We start from the raw sequence: 26,977 nt of genomic DNA, 5'->3' as shown, positions 1-26,977 counted from the left end.
TCACTGCTTACAGGGCAGTCAAAGTCATTCACCACCAAGTAAGATCTTTTGGAATTTTATGGTCAGAAATTTACAGGAAATTCAGTTACGCAGACTAACAAAACCACTAAAGACTCGCAGAGCAGGCCAAGAAAAACAATATGCCACTGGCTGCAATTTATCTAAGTGTCATGCAGCTGTGAAGTACAGAGGTGCTGCGCTGCTGCTAATTCCCTCTGAAGTCACTGGCTCACACCATGACTGTGCTGCCGCAGGGCACGTTTTACCTTTGTGTTTTGATTTTGTTGTGCTTTAATTCAACAGCTATATTTAGCAGCAGAATTCCCCCAGCTGCGGCGGAAGGCAGGTGGCTGGGGCACCTCTGGGTGAGGAAGGGGAAAGCGGTGGGAGGGTGGATTATGGGTAGATTGGGCTAGTGACATCACACTGTGAGCTTGTCATGCCAACATCAAGTCCCAGAGGCCCTCTGGGCTAAATAAAAGAGCGTGAGAGGGCCAGGTGGATAAGAGCGGAGACTCCTGACAGTGCTGCTGTTCAGCTCGCTCCGTGGGCTCTCTCCCCGGCTGCTCCTGTGTGCTCACATCAAAGGCCTGCTTGTTGCCGTGTGGTCCTTCCATTTGCCCCTCAGCGAGCGGCCGGGGAATCTGTTTTCTCCAAGCAGTGACAGCAGCCAGTGATGTTTTAAGTCAGAGCTGATTTCCTTCTTTTCCCTCTCAGCTCACTCGGGTTATTTGACTGGCAGGGAATTTTTCATTGGGATGCAAGGCATGAAAAGAAAGGTGTGTGTGTGTGGCAGAGGGATTGCTTAGATGAGTAATTAACCAGTCATTCAAAGTCAAGCGCTCATTTTTAGGTGGAAACCAAGAAATGTGCAGACAAGTTGGATACCAAATCCCTGGCCATCAAATGAACAATTAGTAACCTCAAACAGTGAAATTACAGAAAAATCCCTTTTTCATTTTCAGAAGACAAGAAGGTGATTGTCCATTGTTTACTGCATCTCAGAACAGTTTTATCCTCAGGCTACAGTTCAAAGCACAAATTGTGCTGAGGTTATTTAATTTGTGTGATGTATTACAGAGCGGTAAAGCACTTCAATCCCACTCTTCATTATAGGTTTTGACATTTTTGCAGCTTCATCAGTTTTTTCTGACTTAGCATGCAGAATGAACCCAGGTGGTACAGGGCCCGGTTCCCCCATACCATGCCAAGGCAGGACTGCTCCCCATGCCTGGTTGCCTGCTGGCCTGCACTCACATTGCTTTAGAGTTACTAGTTGATCATATGTCATCACAATGTAAAACTCCACATGCATGGTTTTGTTTATATTTGTGGAGTCTGTACAATACAGAACAGCACATTATGATCTTGTCACACATCCATGTGTAAGCAACCACACTGTGCCAGAGCCCACCTTCCCATCCCCGGGAGGGATTTTAACCATTTTGTCTCACCTGGACTTGTTGTCTTAAAAAAACTTGTAAAGCAACAACTTGTGGTGCACAGTCCATCTCTAAATATCCTTTTTAAAAGGACAACCTGGAATTTAAGAATAAGTGTGCTGCAGTAACGTCACTCAAATATTAAAATAGCTAAGGGACTATAAAGACAAAAGAAAAACTTAACGGCAACAACAATGACTGTGACTTATTTGTACAGACTTCTTCTCCCAGCCTTTGGAGACCAAAAAGTGAAAGAAAGAAATCATTCTGTCACAAAAAGTCCTTGCCCTTTTTTGTATTGGCTTTATTTGAGCCATTTCTTAAAGCAGTTCCTATCTGCAGTGACACAGTGGGAAACATCACAGGCTCTCTGTCTCTCTTTCTCTCCATTATGAGCTATTCAGGCCATCTCCACCATCATCTGCCCAGTTAAATATGTGCAGTTTAACACAGCATGATGCGACATCGGGACAGCCTGCCATTGGTTGACAGCCCGTCACAAAGCATTCTAGGAAAACAATATGGTAGTTAGCATTTGCAGCAAAGGTGAAAAAAGATTGAAAATGAATTAAAAATGGATAAAAAGACTTTTAATATCAGATTTACTGGTGTGAATTTAATCTTTAAAAACCCCAAAATTTACCCAAATTCCAGGGTTGCTAGAAAAGCTTCCATAAGGAATTCAAAAGCATGGCTAGAATCCTAAAGATGGTACAACAGCTAGCTTCAATTGGAGAAAAACTAAGAGGCTACGATTTAAAGTTCTAAAGTTATTTTACCTTAAATAAACTGTGTCACATATAGGATATCGTTCTCAGAGCGCTCATATGCCGACTCCAAAAATGCTGAATCAAACTGCAGTCTTATAGATTCTTTGTGTTAACATCCTTTTTACTGAAAATTCTCACCCAAATATGGAGCGTTGCGCTAATTCACCCTTGCTCATCAACTCACACCCTGAGGTCAAATATCTCAAGCGTCTTCTCTGTGTTACACACACCTTAAATCTGTAAGCACTGCACTTTGAAGACCGAGGCACCTGAACTATGGACACCTTCTCTCTGATGTGTACTAGATTTTATGCATAATCTTTCATGCTCTCTTTATTGTATTAGAATAATATTCCTTTACAAGCCTTATGATTTATGTAAGAAAAACACTATGAAAAATTTGACCAAAGTCCTAACTAGTTTTCTTAAAAAATGGGGATCTAAATGAACAAATCAGTAGGAAAATGTAACTGAACTTGACTGACATGCAAAGAATCCTGACTTCTACCCTATCCCAACACCTTTTGAATGAACCAGATTACCAACTGTGAGCCAGGCTTTGTCACATCACTGTTGGACCTCGCTAATGTTCTTGTGGCTGAATGGGAGCAAATCCCTGCAGCCAGGTTCCAAAATCTTTTGGGAAACTTTCCCAGAAGACTGGAGACTGTTACAGCAGCAGATTAATGTCTGTAGTCTTGGAATTCTACCATCCCATATGGTTGTCATGTCCTGGTGTCTGTCTAATTTTGCCAGTTAGCTAATTTTAACAGACACCATTCTGCTCTTGGTGTTTATTATTTAAATATTTTTACCGTGCGTCCAGCCTCATTGTTGTGTCGGTTCATTGCCGAGCGAGCGTCTGGACGATTCTCCCTGGCATCTGCGAACTCCCTGGACACCAGCACTCCGAACTCTGCATCTTCACTGCAGCCGCCCCACTTCCAGCCCTCTCCTGGAGGCCCTTTGTGGTGAGAATCACAGCCGCACATGGTGGATGTGCCCTCAGCACAGGAGCGAGTCACTGCAAATGCTACGCCTGCAGAAGCTATAGCGTGGACGAACGCTGACTCTCTGGTTGCTGAAAGAGACGGATGAAGACAGATGGAAAACAGAGGGAAAAAGAGAGGGATAGAGAGTGTCAATCTTTGTTAAACACAGACGAGGCAATTTTTACCACTGCCAACACCCAGACAGAGGTATTGAAAGGGATACCTCCAGGCAGTAGCCTTTTAACACAACATTTCATCTTCAAGAGGGCCCATTTATGAACTGCTATTTGCCACTGTCAACAAGAATCCTGTCTTATTTCACAATGTGTAAACATGGATTTGATCATTTCCCATAAGGTCAGCCTTAGTGACGAGGAAAAACGTATACAGGACACATGAAGGAGCCTAAAAGCAGAGTCCCTGCAGTGACATCAGCCCATTGTTGTTGTGTCAGATGGGCCTTATGCTCAGCAGGATCTCGGTGACCTCCTGTCATCCCTGAGGTGTGCTGCTTTGCATCTGGATAGTGTTTCAGGAATGTTGTCACCCCCCTCTCCCTCCCTCCCTCTCTGCAACCCGTCCTCGTTCAGAGCCCAAGGCCTTCTGGTGAAACCTAGCAGAGTGTCGGCCTGTTTCTTTTTTACACTCAGAGATGGAGTTACACCTCCTTTGAAGGCAACAGCTTATTATGTAACCAGACACCATTGTTTCACAATCACAGCACACTTACCGTGGCTCACCTATTACACTCCCATAGCTCCAAAACAGAAACAGAAACACAGAAACACACAGAGAAGTATGCAGGGTTACATGTCCTCCAGCAGTGGCTTGGTTTTTAAGAGCACACCGAGTGGTTTCTGATTTTCTGATACAGTGTGAATTTGAGATTTGTATAAACACAACCAGAGCAGTAAACCCACGTTTTAACAGACCACAGAGAGCCACTGAAGCCAAATGTCATCATCAGATTTACAGCCTAATGGTCTTGCAGGACCCAATTATTCAGCTTTATAGGCAAAACATAGAGCTTCAGATGTTTGACTGAAATCTAGTCTTGTTCCCACCTTAAATGAGTCTGCAAGCAAAGTATCAAAATAAAAAACCTATTTTTAAGGCTTTTCATCAGGACGGTCAATCAATTAACTTTTTAAATTTTGATTCAGCACTAAATTTTGATAGTTGTTCACAATTAATTGCATGCTTTAAACGCAATCATTTTGCATTTCCAGATAAAGATTAAAATCTAAATTTAAGATTTTTTAATGCAGAGAGATGTATATTATTTTAATGACTGCCCTTCGGTGACATACACTGTTTAACACTATTACGTGTTAAGAAACATGCAGGAGTGCATGTACAAAATGACTTGCTAAAACCCAATGATCCCCTGTGAATGTGGAATATTCAAACTCTCAAGAGTTCCAGTTAAGTTACTTTTTGTACAAATAACCAAGTTTAGGTTTACAATTAAGCTAAGAGATTTTCAAAAAAAAAAATACTGTTCTTTATTATGCTTTTACTTTGTAATTTTTGCTGTTTTATTGCATGTCTTAACAGCATGCAGGTGTCAGACATTGCGTCACATCACACAGCATCGCATGCTCAATGTTCACACTGTATGCACTGTAAATTTAATCCCCTGCCCTGTGAATTTCAGGCAACCCTTGTACATATTATGCCATCTAGCACTTTTAATTTGAATGACGAAAACTCAAAGTTTGGCGCTTTGCACTGACAGACTTTCACAGCTTTGTGCTATAGTTTTGTTTCTATGTTGACACAAGTTAGATCTTCATACATTTCAAACACAGACATGGATATTATGAACAAATACCTCAGCTTTGTAAAGCAAGCTCACAAGCTCTGTTGAGAGAGAAAAGTGAAATCAAGGAAATCTTCTTGTCAGACACTCCTGATGCCTTGTCATCTTCCCTTGTCCTTGTTCCTAACCCATCTCAATGTGAGTAACAGAGTCAAATTCAATTGTCAAATATCGTTAACGCTTACTTTTTCTCTGTATTGTTCCTCTGGATTTGTGCAAGAGAGAACATGCAGGATACAGTATATACTGTATCACTGATTCTTGAGAAAAGGGAAAAAACAGGTTCCAAACTAGACTAGGCTATTTCTTTTGTTTAACTGCAATATACTGAACTAGATATTTGCATCAGTTTAGGTCTTAACATAGTTGTAAAGAAGCAGATTTTTAATTCAACATTTTCTAAATATGACTTTTTCCATCACATCTTGTTTTCAGTCAATTCCCACATACACACTAAAATGTATCTAATTTTTGTTTCATTTATTTAAGACGAATGCCAAGTTTTCAGTTAACTAATACTGGTACTTGTATTGATATTTAGTAATAAAACGCATAATTTTCACCGTTTTTTTCATTTTTTTAAAGTATCTCAGTTTAGAATTGTATGACTCTTACTTTATCTTTAATATAAACTCCATCAAACTAATATTTTTTCAAATAAATTAGTCATTATTGCATGTTTTTTTTTTTTTTTTACCAGACAAGCAGAATAAAATGAAATTTAAAAAAAGCTCATGTATTTATTGTAAAACGAGCCAAACCATCACCTGACAGAGGTCACACTGGGGATCAAAGTGATGGCTATAACTAGCTTTCTAACCCAATTATCTTAATTGATAAAAAAATGATGAAAATGAAAGCGAAAAACAAGCTTTCTGCATGCTCTGATTAATATATTTTATTTAAAAGTTATTGGATTTTCCCCCAGGTTTGGACTGTGGTACTTGCAAAGGTAAATTTTCAACAGTTTGGCTCTTTGGTTGACCAGGGTTGAGTAACACAAAAAGCAGTGAGATAGTACAAAGCAACTCGATACGTCTTTTGAATGGCATCACAATTATTTTAGTCCTTTTTGTCCTTAAAAACAACCCATATTTCATGTATTCTGTGTCCTATTTACATCAGACTTTGCTTTTAACTGCCAACACAAAATACAACTCTACACATCCCATTCATTTGCCCTCAACATCAGATGGCAACTAGCACTAGCTGTCATACCACCTCCCTGTTAGGCCCTACAAAAACTGTGCAACATTGAATTTTTGCCCCAACTTTTCTTATTCCCAAGCACATTCCCTGACCCTCTGATTAAGGTTGTGTGACTGTCTTTTGAACCCAGAACCACAAGTTTAGAACCATGGCCTTAGAACCTCCCTAATTGTGTCGACAATTAACTACCACTGCAACTGCTAAAATGCTTTACTCATTTTTTTCTAGAAGTAATTTTTGTTTAAGCTTGGCTTTCCCCAGCCAAAGTGATTATCCTATTTAGCATCACAGTCACACTGAATTACAGATGTACTCTGCCAACCAACGTAATGCTAGCATTGGCTAAAAGCTTAGGTTTAGCTAACCCTCTGTTTCTCTTTAGAGGCTTGTCCAAATATGGTCACTTCTGGTTCCAGAGAAACAAGCAGGCAATGACAAACTACTAAACTGCAGAAGTTTCTTATAAAATCTTTGGGAACAGCAAAAAAGTAACAAGACTCTGTATCTTTCCCTGTCATTCTTAGTCAAAGGTTTTGGTCTAAATCCGCAGCGAATCCTTCCGCGACTGAATAACACACAGTCCTCAGGTTCGGCATCCCTGCTCGCCCTGGCAAGCCTAGCTGGGCCCTCCACAACAGGGGCCTGTGAGCTCTGGGCCCCTGGAGCTCTGGCTGTTAGCCAAGGCTAGCGCTGCTCCTGCTACCTGCTGGGCCCATCAATCCGCCTTTGTTTCCCTTGTGTCACACTGTATTATCCACACAAAGGGCCCAGCGACTCGCGCCCCCACAGCCCCGCTCTGCCCGGAGCTGGCATTCCCTAAACTCCCTAACCCCACCACCAAACCCCCCCAACTCTCTCCAGCCACCCTTCTGCCAACACCCTGAGCTGAAATCCCATACACCACCACCCACCACAGGACTTCAACCCCCCACTTCCTCCAGGCATCACCCACCATTGCCAGCAAAAGGTGGCTGGTCCTTGTGGTTGGTAGCGCTTCCTTTCCTTCCGCAAACTTTTCCATCGATCACTCCCAAAATGAGACTCTCTCTTTCCTTCCCACCTTCCCTTCTACCTTCCTTCCTTTGCCTTCTTTTGGTAAAGTGCACACCCGGGCTAGGTTTGGAGAGATCCCCTTTCAGCCTGTTTTCATGACAGAGTCAAAAGGGCGTGTGAATGGGGCGTCCGTGGGAGCTGGACTGTGTGAGGCACGCACTGGTCTTCATGCACAGTAGGGGTTGAGCGGAGCCCCCCGGCCCTTTTCTATTGCCCGTAATCTCATTTGGCCTCCCTTCTCCCTTTTATTTGACTGAGGAGCTTGGACTACTCACACTGCCCATTTCTGCCCAGATTCCTTCCCCTCTGACATACGGGCTAATTCATTTCCAATCAGCAGCCTCGCTACGAACACACAAACTTCTACCTTTATGATTTGGCGCTGCGAGGCCTTGGGTGGGACACCTGTGCCTTTTGTGGCCCACTGTCAGTTTCAGTGGGATTGTCCTAGAAGAACACAGTTAGCGCCAAGATACACTGCAGGGAATAAGTGTTTGCCCTCTTCCCAATTCTAACTGTTTTGCATATTTGCCACACTTTAATGTTTCAGATCAGATAATCTGAGTATACAAAATGCAATTTTTAACTGATGATTTCATTTATCAAGGGAAAAAGCCACCTAAACCTACCTGACTCTATGTGAAAAAGTAATGGCCCCCTTGTTAAATCATGAGTTAACTGTGATTAACCACATTTTTGGAAAGCTGAGCTCAATTTCACTAGCCATAACCAGGACTGATTACTGCCAGACCTGTTGAATTAAGAAACCCCTTAAATAGAACCTGTCTGACAAAGTGAAGTGGGTGAAAGTATCTCAAAAAGCAACACATCATGCTGCCATCTAAAGAAATTCAAGAAAAGATGCTAAGCAAAGTCACTGGCATCCATCAGTCTGAAAAGCTATTACCAAGGCTTAAGGGCTCTGGCAAACCACAGTGAGAGCCATTACCCACAAATGGGGAAACCTGTAACAGTGGTGAACCTTCCCAAGAGTGGCCGGTCAACCAAAATGACTCCAAGAGTGCATGAATGACTCATCCAGCAAGCCACAAAAGAACCCAGTACAACATCTAAAGACGTGGAGGCCTGAATTGACAGTAAAGTTCAATGTTCATGATTCAACAAAAGAGCGAGACTAAAAAAAAATGGCATCCATGGGAGAGTCCAAAGGCCAAAACCACTGCTGATCAAAAGACACAAAGACCCATCTTACATTTGCCAACAAACATCTTGATTAGCCCTAAGACTTTTGGGAAAATATTCTGTGGACTGACCAGACAAAAGCGGAGCTTTCTGGAAGGTGTGCCTCCCATTACATCTGGAGTAAAACTAACACATCATTTCACAAAAAACATGGTAGTGTGGTGGTCTGGGGTGGCTTTGCTGCCTCAAGATCTGGATGTCTTGCTGTAACTGATGGAACCATGAATTCTGTTCTCTGCTAGAAAATCCTGAAGGAGAATATCTGGCCATCAGTTTTTGACCTCAAGCTCAACCACACTTGATTTATGCAGGAAGACAATGATCTGAAATAGCAAGACCACCTCTGAATGGCTTAAAAAACAAAACAAAGGTTAACAGGAACAAACAAAACAAAGGTTATTGGTCAATTCAAAAACCTTCCAATGAGGCTGAATTAAAACAATCCTATAAAGAAGAGTGGGCTAAAATTCCACCAAAGCGAAATGAAAGACTCATTCCCAGTTATCCCAAGGTAATCTTCGTCTAATGTCAACATTTTTTGATGACCTGAAACACTTAAATGTGACAAATATGCAACAAAATAAGGAATCAGGAAGGGTTTTTTCACAGAACTGTATCTTACAGTTAGTATTCTGTGTGTGAAGCGTCTGATTGATGTCTCCAGTATATCAGCTGTACTTGTCAGCTAGCACTGATAGATTTACTGCACTGACCCTCCTTTATGTAAAAGAGTGTAAACATGGTTGGACAAACTGAACAAAAAGAAGAAACTGACTCTGAAGACAAATGCAATATTGAAGGTTAAGAAGGATGGAAGTTGAATAATGTGTTGGTGCTTGTACCTGTGCTCATTTCTCACAGCAGCCAGGAAAGGTGTATATTATTGTAATTGCCCTAGTTAAGCGTTTGTCAGCAGAGGCCCAGAGAACAGGCAGTGCTAAGCCCGAGGGGGGAAACTGTTTAATGCTATGTTTTGTAACAGCTTGCAATAGCCTCAGCTATACAACCTACTTTTTAGAGGCTGGGTGTTGTTTAGCAGTGATCATTTTGACAGTCATTTAGTTCATACTGCAAGCTTTGAATGCCCCACATATGACCATTTTTTCACAAAACCCAGTGATAAAGACATGAGCTTGAAAGAAAGAAAACCATTAACACACAAAAGCAAAATTATCTGTTAAACTCTTGAAATAAGTATGTTATTAAATTTTGATGAATCACAAATGATGCTGAAGCAAAAAGACAGGAGTCAATTTTAAAACTACAGCACACTTTTCTAGGTTTTCTGGGTCAGTTTAGGGCCATGCCCAACACAGACAGAGCAAATTGTGAGCCTAAATCACTGGGAAGATGTTCTTGGGTGGATTGTAAATAGAATCTATCTCTACAGACAAAACCAGCAAGTGAATCTGTAAACATTAAAAAGGCAAGGCTCTGTAAGTCACTATTAAACTGTTAAGCCCAGCTCAGAATGTATATCTCTGACTCACAATATGTATTGCCACTATATAAGCTGTAAATCCCATGAGACATTTGCATGTACGCTGATACTGATAATTTACTCTGGAGTTATTTTCCGCCAGTACTGATATCATGCTGATAATATTGTGCATCCCTTCTTGTACTGTTTATAAAAGTTTTATGTTTAACTCTGTGAAGCACTTTGTGAATGAATTGCTTTGAGAATACATTACCTTTATCCAGCACAGGACCAAAGATTGCCAGATTGTCCTTGATAGTTGTACAGTTCCATCGGCGACCCCTGAACTGATGTTGGCACTCCTGGATGCCCAGTTTGACACCTTCCGCAACACTAGGCATGATCTCTATGTAGTTACGGCAGAAACGCAGCTGCTTGGGCACAAGACCGGGAATAGAGCCACACAGGATGGGCTGGGAACCTAGAGATGAGTACTGCTGTCCAAGGGCCAGGGACCTGTGGAGCACAGAAAAGTGCCACTAAGCAAGATCTTATTGGCTTTTTTAAATATGTGGACTTTACATTTATAGTGATAATAATAGGCATATCCAGATGGACATTGTGGCATATTTTAAGGTTATCCAGGGTTTTGTACCTTATTTACATACCAAAAGTAAATTCACAACAGCCTCATGATTTAGCTAGCAGACAATATAGTAATTTTAAAAGCTAGACATGGTAATCATACAATTTCTAGCCAGCTAAGCCATGAACAGACAAAGTTGGAACTAGTTGACTTAATATAGCTACATTTCTAATCAGATATCCAGCTTACAGATCCAAAAATGTATATAAGCCAGCTTAGCCAGGAGTTAAAGGAATGTCATGTCTGCATGGCTGAACACTTCCACAATGATTTTAGCTTAATACATGAACAGTGGCAGCTACCATTTAACACTACGTAGCACTGCAGCATCAGGCATTTTATTCACCATTTCTATCAAATCACTGAAGGTTTTCATCATCTGACAACCATAGAAAAACAGAGCTATTAATTCAAACTGTAGTTTTTTTGTCATTTTTAACCCTTACTCAGCACACTAACACTATTTAACGTCAGAGAAGCCCTTGCAGAACTTGGCTTCAATTATGTTTACGTAGCAGTGTGTCTACTGTACTTGAGGATCCCGCTCTTTACACTGCCACCAAATGAAAGTCCACAAGAGTATGGATATTTTTATTTACTTTTGATGTGACAGAGTGAATAATGCTGCTGTTTGGAAAGTGAAGGGTAAGGAACTCTTCAGGTGTGCTAATTAGCTCGCCAAGTTACTTAATAATACAAGGGATCCCTGTCTGCTATCCGTCACTGCTCTGATGCTGTAAGGTTAGTTAAAGGTCAAGGTAACACGATATTTGATGTCGGGATTAGGAGAAGTCTGCTCAGCATTTTTGTTCATTTTAACCTTTAGAGGCTCCGGAGTATCTAACAACATGAATCCACTTTTGAGTGAGGTTTGCTGCAGGTCTCAGGAGCCTCCTCTTGCAGAACACTACTGTAAGATGCTGCTTTTGTCAGAAGGGATGTAATTTGTCAGTACAAAGTTTAAATTCAGCTGTGTTCATAAACAAAGTCTGGCAGGTCCATTCATGTAATAATCACATTTAAAACATTATAGATTAAGCAACTTTTCATAAATGGAACAGGTCAGAGGTATAACCTGGGATTAAACTATATAGGGACCTGTTTTAGAAGTAGTTACATGAATGGTGACTTGCTTTAGCTTTGCTTGTTTCAGCTAAAGCTAACATGGCTACGAAAGCCATCTTGTTAACGTCACTACATAAGCCAGAGTAGCTGCATTAGCTTTAGCAAAGTTAACTTTAGCAAGCATGGCTTCATCTAACATAGCTAGCGTAGCCTTGTTAGCTTTAGCCTTAGCTATGTTAGCTATATTATAGTGTTTACATGGAGGATTAGCTTTTTTCCTGCTCACTTATCTTTATAAAATGTTTTGTTATTAGGTTTCGCAGGTTAGGTTTTTTGTTTTTTGGTATCCTAACCCTAACGGAGAGTTTAATCCAATTTCATTTTGGAAGTTTTAGAGAATATTTCTGTTCCAACAGAGATGGCGTCTCACAGTAGTGGTGTGCAAGAGTGGGCATCTGAGATCTGCAGTCTGCAGCCAGACTGTCTTGCCACTTTTAACAACTTTGTTTAAATAAATAAAAATGTTGAAAAAACATAGACCAACAACTTCTCTAGTGTACAGCAGGAGAAAGATTTTCTAGCACACTGAGTGTTTGAGTTCGTAATGTCACTGGAAAGCTATGAATGATTACTAATAACATTTGAGGGCTTATTTTAAAAGTTTACAATTAGGGATGTTCTATTTTTCAGCTTGGTTGGTTCAGTTGGTTTACAGAAGGTAGCAAACATTAGCAGCACTAGCTCCCCTGGCCTCCTTTCCACATTCCTGAGCTGAATGTCATCGCTCAGTACTTAAGTTATAGACAACTTTATCCCCATTTCTTGTCAAAATGGTGCTAAACTCGTTGTTCCCAGACAGTTAGGTTCTTTAAAACTGGAGTATAGAGCATTGTGGCAGCAAGACAATAGTCATTAAGAAACACTATAGTGGTTATGAGTGCTGGGTGGCTGCGTTACAGTTTAGATGGAGCATCTGACTGGGAATGTGGGCCTGAAATGATCCTGGTGTAGACTACAAAGGGATTCAAGTTTAACAAAGTAGCCAGCTAAGTGCGCCCTTACTTACAATACAAGATAAGATGACTTTTCATTGAGGCCTTAAGAAAATGCTTCTTTGTTACAGTGCATATACTTGAATGCTTTATAGACATATCTGTTTAAGAAAGTTTACACAAAGAGCTCCTGTTTATTTTACATCTTTTTTCCTCTAGGAAACACATGCTAATAGTCTTACTTCAGGGCAAGGATACAAGCTATTAATACAGACTTCCAAAGTGTTGCCACTTGTTTGCATGTACTCAGATCTACTGATCTAACAGATAACAATGAGAACCTGTCTGTTAGTTTTGGGAAAAGCCCCTTACACTGTCTCAAATATATGAAAACACCTGCCACAGTAGCCTTCATTAATGTGTGGTCTGGTCTCTGTAGCTGATTTTTTAAGAATGACTGTGTACAGTATACAGCTGAGTGCGCTGCTGATGGATGAAAACAGCATATCTGAATCAATGCCTCACCAGAAGGCTCGTGGAGATGTGCCTAAACAGGGATTAATCATCACAACAGGACAGCCAGGATCAGCTTGTGATGCCAGAAACCATTATAGTTTCACTCAGGTAATTAATTTTAATTGCTTTTTATTTCTCTTGAAATAAAGAAAGAGAGCGACGACATGTTTGCCTTGCCCGTGTTTTAACATGCTTTGTGTGATGACAAGCTCCAACACAACTGTAAGATTTCATCCAGGAGCTCATGCAATTACTGCAAGATGTCAGACTCCAATTTATTTAAGTTAAGTTATTATCTGAAGGAAAAACATGCTTCTGTACCTTCATTCTTGAAGTATGATTGCTCGACAATAAATGGGTGTGATTTGGGTGTTCACAGGGTTAGGAAGGCGTGCTGGCTGCTCACATTTTTACATGAAGAGCTCTACCAGACTATCCACACTCCGCCGAGTCCGGGCCGACATCGTGGCGCTTGAGGCCAAGAGAGGATCATGGGGGAACAATTGACGTTGATCAGATCAGAGCACCACTCAGGATGACCTCAGGACCCCCGCAGGGCGCAACCCAATCACAGCAGCCACTGACTCTGACAGATGAGTGCAGCACACTGCCCCACCCCACCACAAAAGTCAAACCATTGAAGTCACAGGGATAAAAAATCCCCCCTTAGATAGGTTCACAGCTCATGTGCGCTTTTGCTTTCTACATATCTGAACCCTGCCCCCACCTAAAACGAGCCCTCCCCTCTCCCATGCACTGTTTTTGATCTCAGGTGAGCATTGTTACGGCAGGATCACAGGTATCAAGGCTTGCCAGTGGGGCTTACGCACTGAGACATGAGGCTGAGTTTGTTTTGCTTTTACAGCTGGTTTAATGGATGATGATCACATAAGCAGCCATAAGCCACTTGTTTTGTTGTCATGAGCTCTCTGACTCACACTCATACAACAAACAAGTCTTATATTTCAGTGTGAAATCCTGCCTGATCACAGCGCTTTAATGATAGGACACTCACAATTCCCATGATACAGCTAGCTCAGTGGCATTTGATCCTACATATTTATGTTTGAACACAAGAACATATAGGTAAGAACATGTCAAGGACAGCCAATAGGGCTCATTGTAAGAACATTAACGTAAAATATATCTGATGACAAATGCCCTTGAGCCCAAAGGTCCTTTGCGTCACGGGGAAAGAACATAAAATTTAATGGGAGGCAAAGTTGCAATACACCTTCAAGAGCATGATTAAGAAATAATTTGTGTGCTTCCAGGAAACGGCAAACTCTATTATCATTAAGACAGCCTTATGTCATTGAAGGGCCAGGTGAAACATCTAAAACAAACATCCATTCTGACTTGGGCCTGCATGGTACTGCAGTGGATGGTGCTGTCACCTCAGAGTAAGAAGATCCAGGTTCAAATCCCTGGAAAGACAGCACCATTCTGCAGGTGGAGTTTGCACATGCTCCCTGTGCATGTGTGGGTTCTCTTTAGCGATAGGTTGCATCAGCTATGCATAATGCCAAACATAGTCTAGTTTGAACGTTAGGACTTTTGATGGAGTTGACCCTCTATTAACATTTATGGTGAAGCACTAGCTACTATTGTTTCCACATAGGCTTCAGCAGGGGGTATAATTTAGAGCATGATGAGGTCCTGAGGGTTTCACTGGCTTTTTGGTGTCATCAGGTACTCTATGATCGATTACATCCATGTCTTTCTTTACACTCAGGCCTCTTCTTATCAGAGATACGTCCCAATGTTAAACAATGAAGTACTTTATATTATCTTGTGTTCCCCATTTGGTGTCATGCTTGTCATAAGGGATGCATGAGACTTAATTTTTGCAATTATCTGCTGAGACAAAATTTACAAATTCATTTCAGCTAAAACCAATACTGACATAGACACATAAATATGCATTTTAGACCTAAAACTTAAGTCCTTATAACACACTCACACTTAAAACTGTAAAGATGAACTAGGAAATAAACTTTAATCCTTAGAATACACTTATAAGGTCTGATGGCTTATAAAAGCCACTCTAAAATAGATAAATAATAAGGATTGATGACTTGCTAGGACTTTTTTGAGAAATAACTCTACATTTTTTAGATTATAAAGTCCTTTATTTCTGAAAAACAAACTCAGAATATTTGACATTTAAAAAGTTGTCAATTTTGACCTTGTAAACTCAAAATATAAAGTTTATGAAATCATAAATTTACTAAATTATAAAGTCATTCATTTATGAGAAACCAAAATGACAACCAGAGGTGAAGGACGTACAAGACTATAGTATTTAAGTAAAGTTATGGTTATTTTGGTAAAAATGCACTTAATAAGTAGTAAAATAACTACTACTAGACCGACAAGAAAGGAGCCACAGCTGCACTTAATTGAGCATGGAGCACGAACTAACCACAAAGACATCTGCGCCCCAATTTATTTGTAGATATGGCTGATATTCACAGCTAATATGGTTGTAACTATCAACAGAAATTTTCATCACTGCCAATACTGAAAAGTAACTTTTGCAGCTCATATCTGCTGATATCAACATCATACAGGCATCAAACTTCCTACTTGCTATTTTACACTGGATGTGGGTGTAGTTATTACTTAATTGCTATGGTTTGACATATTTACATATATTTTTGCCGCTGTTTGTTCATTAACTGCAGTTGGCATAGGCTATTTCTGCTCACACCGATAACCCAGCACAAGACAAATGATTATGAGCGCATTAAAAATTCTCTTCACTGATTGGTCAAATGAAGTGTCAGTGTCATATCTGTAACAATATTCAGGCTAATTTGGATGTTGCGTCTACTAGTTAAAATAACCCTTAAGTCTTGGTGGTGCAACAAAACAATGATGTAAGTACAGTGAAAACTTTCAAGATACGCCATAACTAAAGGTGCAACAGGCTACAAATACTGTGGCTTTCTCTGGCAGTCCAAAAGACACGCCCATTAGGTTTATCTGTGTCTGTAAATTGCCTGTAGGTGTGGGTGTGTGCTGGCTTCAAGGGTGTACCCCACCTCTCGCCAAAACAAGTTTTGCTTCTGCCCCCTATGACCCCTAATGGGCCAAAATATATATCATGGATGGGTGGATCCAATTTGATTTAATGGAAACTGTAACATAAACTCAAAACCTTCAAACATGAGCAAGCACAAGGGTAATGAATCATATTTTTCATATCAAACTTGTTGCATGCTTTCATGCAGATTTGGAAACTTGAAAGTGCTCATCAATCTCTCTTAATATTTTGTTTAGAGTTTACCCAAGCAAAAGCAGCCCCTTAGCTCATCTGCGAGTCTTAAACCCACTAACATCACTGAGTTTAAGTGTCGCTGACTTCACTCTGTCTGGTGACTAAGGAACTTAATTACACTGTCTGCTAGCTTGGTTGCTGCCCATTAATCTCTCAGTCATGGGACTGAGCAGTGTGCATGATGCCATGCATGAAACTTGGATCTTAATCCTGATGTCACAAACTCCCCAACAACATCTCTCAACCAACTCAAAGGAAAATCTCTTCAGCTCTAAAAGATATCTGTATTTAGACTTTTGTGCCAACTTCTGCCATATTTCACATTCTATCCAGGCCAGCTAAACTGCTTGCCCACAAACAGCAGTTGAGATTTCTGATGGACTCAATTATCTAACCACATGAGACTTTGTGGTGGACACAGCATGTTTAGACTACATGCTGTGGATCTGCTGCCAGCTAATTTGTCTTTGTTTGCGAAGGATGTGCCTCGCTTGATCCTTATGGACAGATGAGATGAAAGGGATATCTTTTTGGCTAGGTGCTAATAAGAGTCTTAACCCTGAGGGGTTATGAGGCGTATCGTGCAAACAGACACACACGCAGACTCATGCATGCAGACCACATGTGTGCCATGCTGATCCTGCCCGCCGTGCCTCACTTCTCGGAAGCCACGAGCAACGTGTCTCAACCGAGTAAGCGAGCAGCAGACGCAGAGACCTCCACAGAGGCAGAATGCCGGGGGAATCTGCTGCAGGGGACAAGAAAAGCAGCAGAGCAGCAGCGAGCGGCGGGGCTTGGCAGGTGCATGTTCAGGCAGGTTCGTCTGGGGCCCCTACTGGCCTGGGGGGTTTACAGTTTGGTTGGGGGGTTTTCTCTGAATCCAAACTGGGCTGATGTGAAAGTATGACGGGCCGCTGGAAACCAAAGAAATGAAACAGAGGAAACAAAGGGATTCCACCACACACCTTGCAGAAGAGTACACGCAATCAAGTCTATAACACTGTCAACAAAAACTTTTCACTCAACCACTCCCATCACAGTAGCATTACTTGTATATTCTTGGCTGCTCTGTTGGGATATGGAGCAGCAGGGATAACTCTTTTGCTTCTATCAGCTTTTATTTTGTCCCTCTATGAGTCAAGAGGTGAGTCAGGGAGTCCTATACTGTCAGAAATGTGTTGCAGCTGCTATTGTGGGAGGTCTGTATTACAGGGGTCAGTTTGAAGCACATGTCAGTGCACAGATGAGCTTTCTTTGTATGACAGCCTCCTATGTCCAGAGGCACAAAAGTACCAGGTGACCCACTGAACCTGTTGAGCACAACATGACATCTGACCCCACTATCTTTTGCTTGATGACCTGCAGAAACAGTTTGAAGTTCATGACCATGGTCCATTGCAGGTACCCTCTTTAATCCAATTGAAGGTTGGATACAACACCTGTTTAGCCTATACTATGAATGCCTTTGTGTAACTTTGTGCTGTCTATCTGTAGCAGACAAATAGACATATCAGTATCATCAGACATTAGCTTCATATGTTAAATACCATGCCAGTATATAAGAAATTTAAGCTGATATTTACTGTCTTTATTGAAGCCGTGTAACTCAGTGGTAAAGATCATATATCAGTAAAATATACAATCAGGTATAGGTGGTTGCCAAGAGTGCCACACACCCAAGGAAGCCCACAGCCCTGAATATTTTGAATGCAAGGCCAAAATGTAAAATATATTTCAGTCTGTCTGCTTCCCCACACCTCTATCAGGTCCATTTGGCTCAGCCTCTCTTTGCATATGAGGCACATGGTGCTTTTAAGAATGAAAAAAAATGTCAGTATTGGTATCAGCTGAAATGAGTTTGAAAACATCTGCAATGGCAAAAATCCAATAAAATGCATCCACTGTAGCTAACAATACTGCCAATCATTGTATAATATGTTTGGTTTCTGAAAATTGCCTAATAAGACAAAACACTCTTAATTTCATTACAGGTATAATGGTCAAAATTATAATTGATCATTTTTAATTTCAAGGGCCATAAAGTAGTTAACAGTTATTAAATAATGTAAATATAAATAATGTTAATATATATATAAATAAATGTTGACATTTATTATTTGTTCCATCAAACAATTGTTAAAATTCAGTTTTAGTACATCTTTTTCCAAGAAAGCCTGGCTGCAGACATCAGGAATCCATAAACACATGTTCATAAACTTGTTGAACCTATGTTTATTTACTTGAGGTGTCTTTATATTAAAACTGAACTCCACAAGGTGTTTGTACAACATAATACAGCAGCATTTAATTTTCGTGGCTAAATTTCACACTTTTGGGGAAAACAAATGTTTAAAAGCGTCTGTGTATTCTTGTCTTGCACTGCATCAAGTTCCCAGAATGCTTTGCCTGTGGCTCCCCTCCGCAGGAAGCATGAGCCGGAATATGTCGGCATTTTTGAAAGATTTTTTTTCGATCAATATGTTAAGCTCATCCACAAAAATTAAACATTGGTGTCCATAGATTAAGGATAAATAAAAAAGTTATGGACGTTGCACGAGTTTATGGATGTCCAAGTGTGCATGTCTGATGTCTGCAGCCAGGTACCTGTCCTTTTTTCTGTGTTTACAATATTTGCGGATGATATCCCTGCACACTGTGTTGCACTTTAAATACCTAATCAGTGCATTGCACATAACTGTTTATGTAAAGCAACTACATCTATGACCATGTTTATGCACTTTTACACCTCCATCTCCTGGCAATGAATACATTGCCATTTACATGACATTGGATAGATCCTGTGGTTAATAGACTTTATGTTTTTTTTTTTTTTTTGATCTACTTTATTTGAGACTTTTTAGTAATGCTTAGCTAAATGGCTGCAAGTTTATATTTCTTTCCTTCATAATTTTTTTCATCATTTGTTCATTTATTCTCCTGCTACTTCCTTGTTTACTAACTTCTGTAGCACTACAATATTGAACATCTATCTATCACTACCTGCCGCCATCTTTGTTTCATGGATAATACATTCTTTGAATCATCTTGACTATCACAGCAACTGAAGTACCTTCCTTTTTTAAATTCCACTTAGAAAACCAAAGGATACGGAGTTTAAAGATGTCGTCTAGATATGTAAGTAAGTGTCCCCAAAGTTGTTTAAGAGGTGTACTAGTATATCACATCTAGAAATCCAGAATCTGAGCTAGCTTACAGCCTGCTGCCGCTAACACTACCTTTAACGGCTGTTGCATTGCTGCGTTCCATTTATCCATGGATAATAGTTGGCCAAAGTGTGTTTTCCTTACCTTTAAAAATTGATGTTAGACAACTGCTGCATTACTTAAGACGTTTTTGATTTTTATACTTGGTTAGCAAGTAGTCTTTTCACCGAAACTTAGTTGTTGCTGCTCTACTTGACCGTTTCTCAACGTCTATCACTGTAAAGTGCGCGTGCGTGCGCGCGCATCGTCTCTGCTAGCAAACACCAACGACCCTGTTCAGAAAAAAACGGGCCTCAGAGTGAGTAAAACTAAAAAATATATTTATTTTCAGAGTTTAGAGAAAAAGTCAAATTGCTGCTCTTCTGCTTAGGTAAAAGTTAAAGAGCAAATTCACTATACAAGTCCTAAAATTTAAAGGTTTTTGTATAAAACGTTTCAGAAAGTTTTATTTTACGTTAGCATGCTAGCTAAAATACTAAGAAGTACAAAAGCACTTTTTCGGTGTTAAAGCGTACTATTGGCATTCATTCATTCAAATATACTCTTACTTCATATGGACATTCTTAATGTGCGACGCAGTTTTAGCTGTATAGTCATTGTAGAGGGGTAAAACTGTGCTTCTTTCTGAAATATAGTTTAATAAGAGTAGGCTGACTATATTTTGAATCCTTCAAGTATGGACACTTAAATTTTATTACAAACCCACATGTAGGAACTTATGGTGTGTGATTTATCTTGTCAGCACACTTCAACACAATAGAAAGTGCCTCAAGTAGATGAAATAGCATCTTAATCAAAACTTTAAAATGTAATTGATTATGACCAGTAAACAATACAAAAGGGATTTGGTAGAGAGTTTGTGGCCTGCTCTGTGACACATTCTTCAGGTCTGTCAGCTTTTTGAAAATGTATTATAACTCTTTTAATATTTTTAACATTGTGTTATTATTGATGATGATAATTATGAATCTTGTTATTATTCTTGTTTTAAAAAAAAAAACAAGGTTGGCCTAAAAATACCCTGTGGTCACTAACTAAAGCATAAAAACTTAAAGTGGTGCTCTTTACTTTAAAAACACAATTTTAAAAAAAGTAAATCTTTCCTTACTGTACAGCAATATATCTTGATTTGCGAAGATGCCCTCTTGAGCAGCCTGTTTAAGTTATATATCACCGCCATTTGCCTCGCTTAAGTGGGTTGTAACAGGGCAATATTCAGCTTGTACCCATCATTTGTGTGTGCCAGCTCATACAGTATCATATATTTCCGTAAGAAACATTTCCTGGCGCTCTAAACTGACTTCTATTGTAGCATGACAGCTGGTCTACCTGACACTATGCAGTAGGCCCAGTTGGTATTCTGACATTGATTGACAGGTGTACTGACAAATCAGGAGTGAGCTTTAGTGTGCAGTATGTTATGTCTTTTTGTAGGTCAAATAGCAGCTGTCTTGGCAAGGAAAGTGTGACATATAAACAGAAAAATACATAGAAAGTGTTGCAGTTATGATGCATGTTGCAACGTTTTGGTATTTCCCTATTTCTGTTGGCTAAAATCAGAACAGGGGTTGTTCAAAAACTCGACATATTGGCATTTTATAGATGTTTGTCAGGGTGTGGGACACAAAGCTTGGAGACAGGACTATCCTGGGTGAAACCCTAAGTAGGAGTGGTCCCATGGATGAATATTTAGCTTAGTGACCTTAAACTAGGCCGAAGTACAGCATAGTTTTGTTAATTACTTTGCACCACTAGTTTTAAATTGTTAAGAGCAGTGGTTTTCAGTCTTTTTTCTGTCTAAGACACACCTAAGATCAAACCAAAACCTCAAGTCACAACATATCTATATCCTCACAAAACAGCCTCTTTAACATGTTACTATAACTTTAGTTGCTGTATGGCTGAAGTAATAATGCATGGTTGTACAAATTCCCAAGGCATACCTAGACTTGCTTTAGGGCAAGGCACCATTTGAGAACCACTGGCACAGACATTCAGTTATCATATTAGCCACAAGTTGAAAAGGTTCTGTTCTTTGGAAGTTTATTGATCAAACTTTGAGCTTGTATCATGTTTTCTGCATTTTTTTCTCAGCTCAGAGAAAATTCTAATGTTTAAGTAGCAGCCAAAGTCTGTGAAAGAAGCAGAAAGGAAAAGAGACCAAAGAGCTGTCACAAAACATCCCTGTATACATTATTCCTTAGGCACTGTTCAAAGGCTCATGGAAAGTAGCATGCATGTGTGAAGGACGACCCAATTTAGGGTTGTGTTGCTACTTGCAACTTGGTATGAAGTGTGATGCATTATTAACCTCTCTGTGCAAACATTATTAGAGTGTAAATTGGCTTGCACTCTGGTTGCAGGACTTGCTGAAAACCACTGACATATTATGATATAAGAAACCACTCTGTTTCATCACACGCTGGGAAACTCTCCAGGCTAGTGCTTTAAGGTCAACAAGGGACTCGGGGCTGATGATGTATTCAGCTGCACTGTCTTTGGGAAAGACTACAGTCGGGGTTGAATTTCAACTGTTTCAGGTTGGAGCATTTTCTCATTAGGCAATGCGCAGGCTTGTGTTCTGCAAATGTTTTATAGGTGACTCTCTTATCAAGTCCTTTATTTATTTCCCCTTTTTATATTAGTGAGTAGCATTTTTTTAAAGTAAAAGCAGATAAATAGGGAATTTCCTGAGCCAATTTTGAGAGGAAAGGAAGCCACTGATAACAGACTGTACAGCAGAATGAGTGCAATGTGGACTAAAATGGAAAAAAAAATCTGCATTTATTATATATTAAATTTATCATGCTTTGTGAAATGATACGTCACAAGACTTAATAGTAGACAAGTTTTGTGTTTTCTATCTGCCCACCTGTTGCTCTCTGCTTCTTTAGCTGTAAACAGTGCTGGAAAGTCAGTGTTGCTCAACCTTGCCCCTCTCAGGTACCGCATTGACTCCAGTGTTTTTACAAGAGACACAACCCAAAATTGTCCCACATAGGGATTGTTTATTTTTACTAATATTCACACTCATAGCACTGATCTTAGTCCTCAGTATAGCTCTTTGTACTTAGGTAAAAGGATGAGATGATACTACATTTTAAAGGAATATTTCGGGATTTTTGAAGTTGGGTCGTATGCGGTGCTTGGCTGTAGTAGTGGCATCAACCTCCAGTGATTTCTGTGAAAGTTGCTCCTGTGGTTATTATGAGCTCAGAGTGCTCCGGAGCATTGTGGCTGAGATGGGATCATTTTATCCTCATAGTTTAACGAGTTTTACATAAAAATAAGGCAAGAAAATATGTTGCCTTGCCTGTACGCTGTGTCAAAAGCGTACAAAGCACTTTATCTCTTCCCACAAAACCCCCCTCTGTGTCAGGCACTAATTTACGATGCATGTTTCGGCATTTTGTCTCCTTCCACCATGTGCTGATCCTCTGATCAGCTGTGTGGGTCTGTGGGCTCCTACAGGGATAGTAACACCACACCAAGCTAAAACAAAGATAATATGAGCAATTTCGACTCGAGTGACAATGATGTGACGTTTACTGTGGATATGAGAGGATATTTGTATGAACCGGGGTACACCGAAGAAGAGCTTATACAGATGGAGAGTCAGCGGGTTAAAAGAGAGAGCAGAGAAACTTCATTTAAAAGTTTTGAGCAGGAGGGATCCCGGGCATGGGTTTGCATTTTCCACACCTACACCGACAGGCAACTCGGGATCAAAACTCTGACTGTATGGCTAGAGTTACTGGGCATTTCAGCTGCATTCACATATACATCTGGCTGCATCATGAGCCCAATTGTAAAAAAATACTTTTTTATGCACTCTATGTTTTGCTGGAGATGAAACATCTGGTGGGCACATGAGCGATCTCAAGCCGTATACATCTACTTGATGAGGAAAATGTAATCTACAAACATGGACTGGGGGAGGTTACTACACTGTTAATTCTGAGATCAGAACAAATACAACAACATTAGTACTCGATAGTAATAGTTCAGACTGATGACTAGTGGTCAGTACACTGTATGTGTCTGTTTGCACAGGAACTCCTGTAACATTTTCCTTTGCAAACAGATATAAAGCTCACAGTGTATTGGTGATATTAGTGACCATGTTAGGGGGTGGCTTTCCACTGTCTGTGTTCATAGGTGTTGCCATTACGAAGGATGCATGAATTGGATTTTTGCAGATATTTACAAATGCACTTTAACAGATATTGACACTGTTTTTTACTTGTGCTTCAGACCTCAGATTTAGGTCTTTAAAACACTATTTCAATTTTTAGGATCAACAAATTAATAAATTTCAGTGTGTTAAAACAGACTTTTAAAGTGTAGGTAATGACCAAGAACAAAGAAAAAAACTTCAACTGATGTAGCTCTGTAGGTCCAGCCTTGAACCCCACAAACTTATTTGTCTGTATGGCTAGAATTTACAGCTAATACAGACAGATTATTTAACAGCCAAAATGCAGAAAAATTCATATATCCTGATACAGATATCATTATATCATGCATGCTAGTCGTTACAGACGCTGATGGAAAAAAAGGAGTCCTTGTGAATATCATTTTAAACATTTTTTTATTATTATGTCAAAATACTCAGATTGTATTAATGAGAAACTAACACAAACACACAGTAACACACTAACAAAGTGGCCAGTTTACATATTTATGAGCTGAACTAAAACAGCATTTCATGCATTTCATTATTTTTGTAAGTTTGTTTGACAGACATGCTTGTCACTGTACAGGGCAGTGACACATGCAGAATTGTGAACTTGGTTTATCAGTTTGCCATTAAAACTCTGAGCCATGGTTGTGTCTGCTGCGTTGACTGTCACATCCTTCACTACCTTCATACTGTCTGCATACTCCATCGCTGTTGTGCATCACATTCATTTATGAGAATGTGCTCTGTTGAACGACAAACTGATGCAAGGGATGCATGCAGGCCCTCGTGCATCTGTAGCCTATGTCACTTTTCCTTGTGAGCTAACTTGCCTTTATCCTGCCAATTTTAATTTAGATTTCAGCATCAGAGTACTATTTAAAAAATAGGGAGTGTGTGGAATGGAGGTATATCCTCACTCTCTCTCCCGCCCTGCATTTCTCTCTATTTCTCTGTACACAAACCGCATCGCCATCAGTGTCAGATGGTGATAGGAATTTTTCCTGCTTGTTTATTTCCTTTATTATAGTGGTGGTGGGAGCAGTAGAAAGTCCTGTTGTTGTCATGATGATTTAAGAAGTCATCTGACAGTTTACAAAGAAATGAAAATACTCCAACATTGAGGATTCTGCTTGTGGTTCTCCTCTCACTCTGGGAGTGTCTGGAGCCATACGGCCAAAATATCGAACAGGTCAGAAATCCATCTGACCACTCGGGAGCAGTTGGGTGGGCTGTCGTATCTCTCTATACACAGCATGACAAATGAGGTGCAATTCAACTGAGAGTCGGCACTACTTCCAAGTGAGTTGTGCAACTCAAAAGACTCAGAATTTGTAGCTGAATCGGATGAAATTGGCACACTTGGGACAGCATGGGACGGCTGAAGGTGGGGGTGGGTTATAGATTGATGAAAAATATATCATTTCTGCATATTCCCCTTTCAAATAATCACTTTTTTAAAAGTACAAGTTAAGAAGACCACAACTAGAAATAAGAGAGCTGCTTTGAGCTCTGGAGCTTCAGTTAGAACATCATAGGCACTCAGTAAACTGGACAGACTGATGACCTTCAGTGTTACTGGCTGGCGTATGATACTAAACACCTAATACAAGGCCAGGAAAACTTTCCTGTGTTTCTACTCATCCAGTTGACAGTTTTCAAGTCTTTGTCTTTGGTAGCACCTGTTATGATTTGCAGGTGACATAAACTCTGTTTCCTTTGAACATGGACTTCATGTCTTTGCTTGCCAGTTGACTTTTCCTTTTAGTGATTATTTCTCTGCACCACTGGCCAAAAACAGAAAAGCAGTTTAAGCACAAGTGAGATTATGTTTTTTTCCCTGGGAATTTACCTCATACACCCAGTTTTTAATTCTTAAAATACAAGTGATTTCATGTTGGCAATAGGTTCAGTCATTATTTGTTTACTTATTTCACCAACATGTCTTTAAATAAAAATCTCTGTGATTATTTCCCTAAAGATAGAGATAAAAAATAGTCATTGGAGCTTTTGAAAGGCTTGAGCCTTTATAAACAGATTTGATTTCACCTTAAGACTTGATTAAATGCTCTTGTATTCTTGTTTGCCTTAGTGATTATTGATGACGTTCTCAGCCATGTCTGAACAAGTTAACTTATTTCATTAAAGTGAAATGAATGTTAGCTTTTGCTGGGTTTGTGCCTGAAGCGCTGACACCCAAGTGTGTTCTGTCACTTCCTCAGTGAGAGCCATGCTCCTGAAAACTCCTCTGCAGTAACAAACTGGGGGAATACTGTTTGCATTAAACTCTAATCTACCTCTAATTTACCTCTATATGTTGACGCCGCAGCTCAACTTGACAGATTTGCCTGCAGGGCATTGTGTTGCTAAATGAGGCCCTGGCAGAGCAGTCGGAGACGTGCATTGAAAACATTGCCATTATGATTTCATGTATAAATCCCACAACTGAGTCCACAGAGAGATAAAGACACTCAAAAGAGAGTAAGTGGGCCAAGGAAAGTTGCCGGCTTTGCCCGAGGATGGGACTTTTCCTCGTGGAGGGTGGAATGCAAAAGCTCCTGTCTGTGTTGTCTTCTCTTTTTCTTTGGCACACTTTTGATTTGTAGTCCAACAGCTCCTGGCTGATCAGATAAAAAATGACAGGACCCCTGAAAAATGTTCCAACCTGTTCCTACTTTCTAACTCTTCCTCCCCTCCTCTCCGCTCTCTGCAGACTGTAGCAGAGAATGTGGAGTTGGGACAAGGAACCCCTGCAGTCACATGTACGCAGACGTGAAGAGGGAAACTGAACAGGCTGTAAACTTGTGAACCTGCCTGTTAGGAAGTAAAAGCACACAAGTGCACAAGAGAGTACAAGGCACTGACAAATGCATGTCAGACTGGGAGCTGGGTGCCTTGGTTTGTTTGTAGGTGGACACAACAGAGTCTGAGCTGTTGGCTTGAAAGGGCAGAGCTTGTTTGAATGAGAGTCTTGAGGGACTGTGTGAATGAACCACAACTCAAACAGTGCATTGTTCCCCCGCTTCTGCTCATTAGGGGACGCTTGTTGGCGCTGCTGCTTGAATTGTCAGCTGTAATGCATCCTATGCAAATCATAACTCGTAATGGATCGTCTGGAATCTGTCTGGAATTTCTTTGTGGATATCTTGAACACTGTGTA

At 40.2% G+C, this 26,977-nt stretch overlaps 1 protein-coding gene across 2 annotated transcripts in view; it reads right to left on the bottom strand.

The window, feature by feature from the left end:
• The window catches only part of wnt3 (wingless-type MMTV integration site family, member 3), a 42,121-nt gene that overhangs the window by 1,495 nt on the left and 13,649 nt on the right, over nt 1-26,977 (bottom strand). Inside the window, exons 1-3 of one of the 2 annotated variants that reach the window (XM_041815768.1) lie at nt 19,722-19,834; nt 10,186-10,427; nt 3,028-3,293 (exon numbers count right to left, since the gene is read on the bottom strand). In XM_041815768.1, coding sequence (XP_041671702.1) covers nt 3,028-3,293; nt 10,186-10,312 — 393 coding nt within the window. In that variant the 5' untranslated portion in view covers nt 10,313-10,427; nt 19,722-19,834. Of the gene's footprint in view, nt 1-3,027; nt 3,294-10,185; nt 10,428-19,721; nt 19,835-26,977 lie in introns of those variants that run through there. The other variant, XM_041815767.1, reaches the window with a different exon arrangement.

This window comes from Cheilinus undulatus, linkage group 20, assembly GCF_018320785.1.
Source record: "Cheilinus undulatus linkage group 20, ASM1832078v1, whole genome shotgun sequence".
Classification (NCBI taxonomy): Eukaryota; Metazoa; Chordata; class Actinopteri; order Labriformes; family Labridae; genus Cheilinus; species Cheilinus undulatus.
The sequence above is the reverse complement of the archived record's forward strand: the minus strand, read 5'-3'. Positions and strand labels throughout refer to the sequence as shown.